At 53.2% G+C, this 1,470-nt stretch overlaps 1 protein-coding gene across 1 annotated transcript in view; it reads left to right on the forward strand.

Moving 5' to 3' along the window:
• CAPN11 (calpain 11) overlaps positions 1 to 557 on the forward strand; it is a 13,270-nt gene extending 12,713 nt beyond the window's left edge. Inside the window, exons 20-21 of the mRNA XM_023512896.1 lie at positions 358 to 416; positions 512 to 557. Coding sequence (XP_023368664.1) covers positions 358 to 416; positions 512 to 538 — 86 coding nt within the window. The 3' untranslated portion in view covers positions 539 to 557. The remainder of the gene's footprint in view (positions 1 to 357; positions 417 to 511) is intronic.
• Positions 558 to 1,470: the final 913 nt, after the last annotated feature.

A 1,470-nucleotide genomic window follows, 5' to 3' on the forward strand; every position in this document is an offset into this window, starting at 1 on the left:
GGACCCGCCAAACAACAATGACGGCTGCAACCAAAAAATAGCTGGGCGTTGTGGCGGGCGCCTGTAGTCCCAGCTACTTGGGAGGCTGGGGCAGAAGAATCACTTGAGCCCAGGAGTTGGAGGTTGCTGTGAGCTGTGATGCCATGGCACTCTACCCAGGGCAACAGCTTGAGGCTTTGTCTCAAAAAAAAAAAGACTATATGAGCTATAATTAAGTCCTTGCTAGGCTAAGGGATTTATCTGGGGAGCAGCAAATGACAGCTTTTTTTGCCCTTTCTGACATCCTACTTAGTTGGGCATGAGTCTTTCAGATCATCAACTCAGCTTTCAACCCCCCTCCCATGCCTCCTAAAACAGCGTTCTTTCTAACCATGGACCCCAGGAATACTGGCCATATTTGCTTAAACCTGGAACAGGTATGTGGGGAAGGATGGGAGGGGATCTCTTCTCCCCCCAGCATCCCATCACAGTGCACCCTTCCTGCCTTCTAATCTGTTTCCTCTCTGCACAGTGGCTGGAGATCACCATGTGGGGATAGAGGTGCTGCGGGAGCCCCCACCTATCTCCAGGAGCAGGGGTTCTGGCCAAGGAGGGCCTTAGGTCTCTGTCGATGGAATGGACCCCAGATGGCAGTGCCTGGGCCCCAGCTGTTGCATCTGCTTCAGCACTGGGACCTCCGTGCCCACCCTCCCAGCCCAAAGGGCTTCTCCTTTCCCCCAGCCAGGCTTCTGATGGCTGGATTTTTCATAGTCTCTCCCTCTCTCTGAGTGTATTTTACTGAAGTGTAAGTGATGCTTCCCCAGTACGCCCTGGCTGGGGAGGCCCTCAAATAGGCAAGGGGCTTGTAGCCCACTTCATACCCTCACCTTCCTACTGACCACCCCTCCTGGTATAGCCTCTCTCTTCTCCCTCTCCCTATGGACATTATAATAAACAGCATATGTTGCTGACCTTCAAGTCTCTGTGTTTCTGTGCCAGGAAAAGACTGAAGGATGTGGAAGTCAACATCCTTCCACACCAAAGGGAACCAGGCAGCTCTCAGCTGGGGGCGATAGGGGTTGGTTATCAGTTACTGGCAGAGAATGGTAAGTGCACAGCAGTCCTCTGGGAGGAGCTGTGCAGTGCCCAGCATGCAGAGCAGCATCTGAGGAGCTGAACTGGGGCTGGCAAATCAGGGGCTACAGACCCTCTTCACCTGGTCCCTCAAATTTGGAGCCCCAGGCCAGGCGCAGTGGCTTACTGCCTGTAATCCCAGCACTCTGGGAGTCTGAGGCTGTGGATCGCTTGAGTTCACGAATTCAAGATCAGCCTGAGCAAGAGTGAGAACTCTATCTCTCTCTCTTTTTTTTTCTTTTTTTTGAGACAGAGCTTCAAGCTGTCCCCCTGGGCAGAGTGCCGTGGTATTACAGCTCAAAGCAACCTCCAACTCCTGGGCTCAAGCAAGTCTCCTGCCTCTGCCTCCCAAGTAGC

This window comes from Otolemur garnettii, unplaced genomic scaffold (assembly GCF_000181295.1).
Source record: "Otolemur garnettii isolate 467f Iridium unplaced genomic scaffold, OtoGar3 scaffold00031, whole genome shotgun sequence".
Lineage (NCBI taxonomy): Eukaryota > Metazoa > Chordata > Mammalia > Primates > Galagidae > Otolemur > Otolemur garnettii.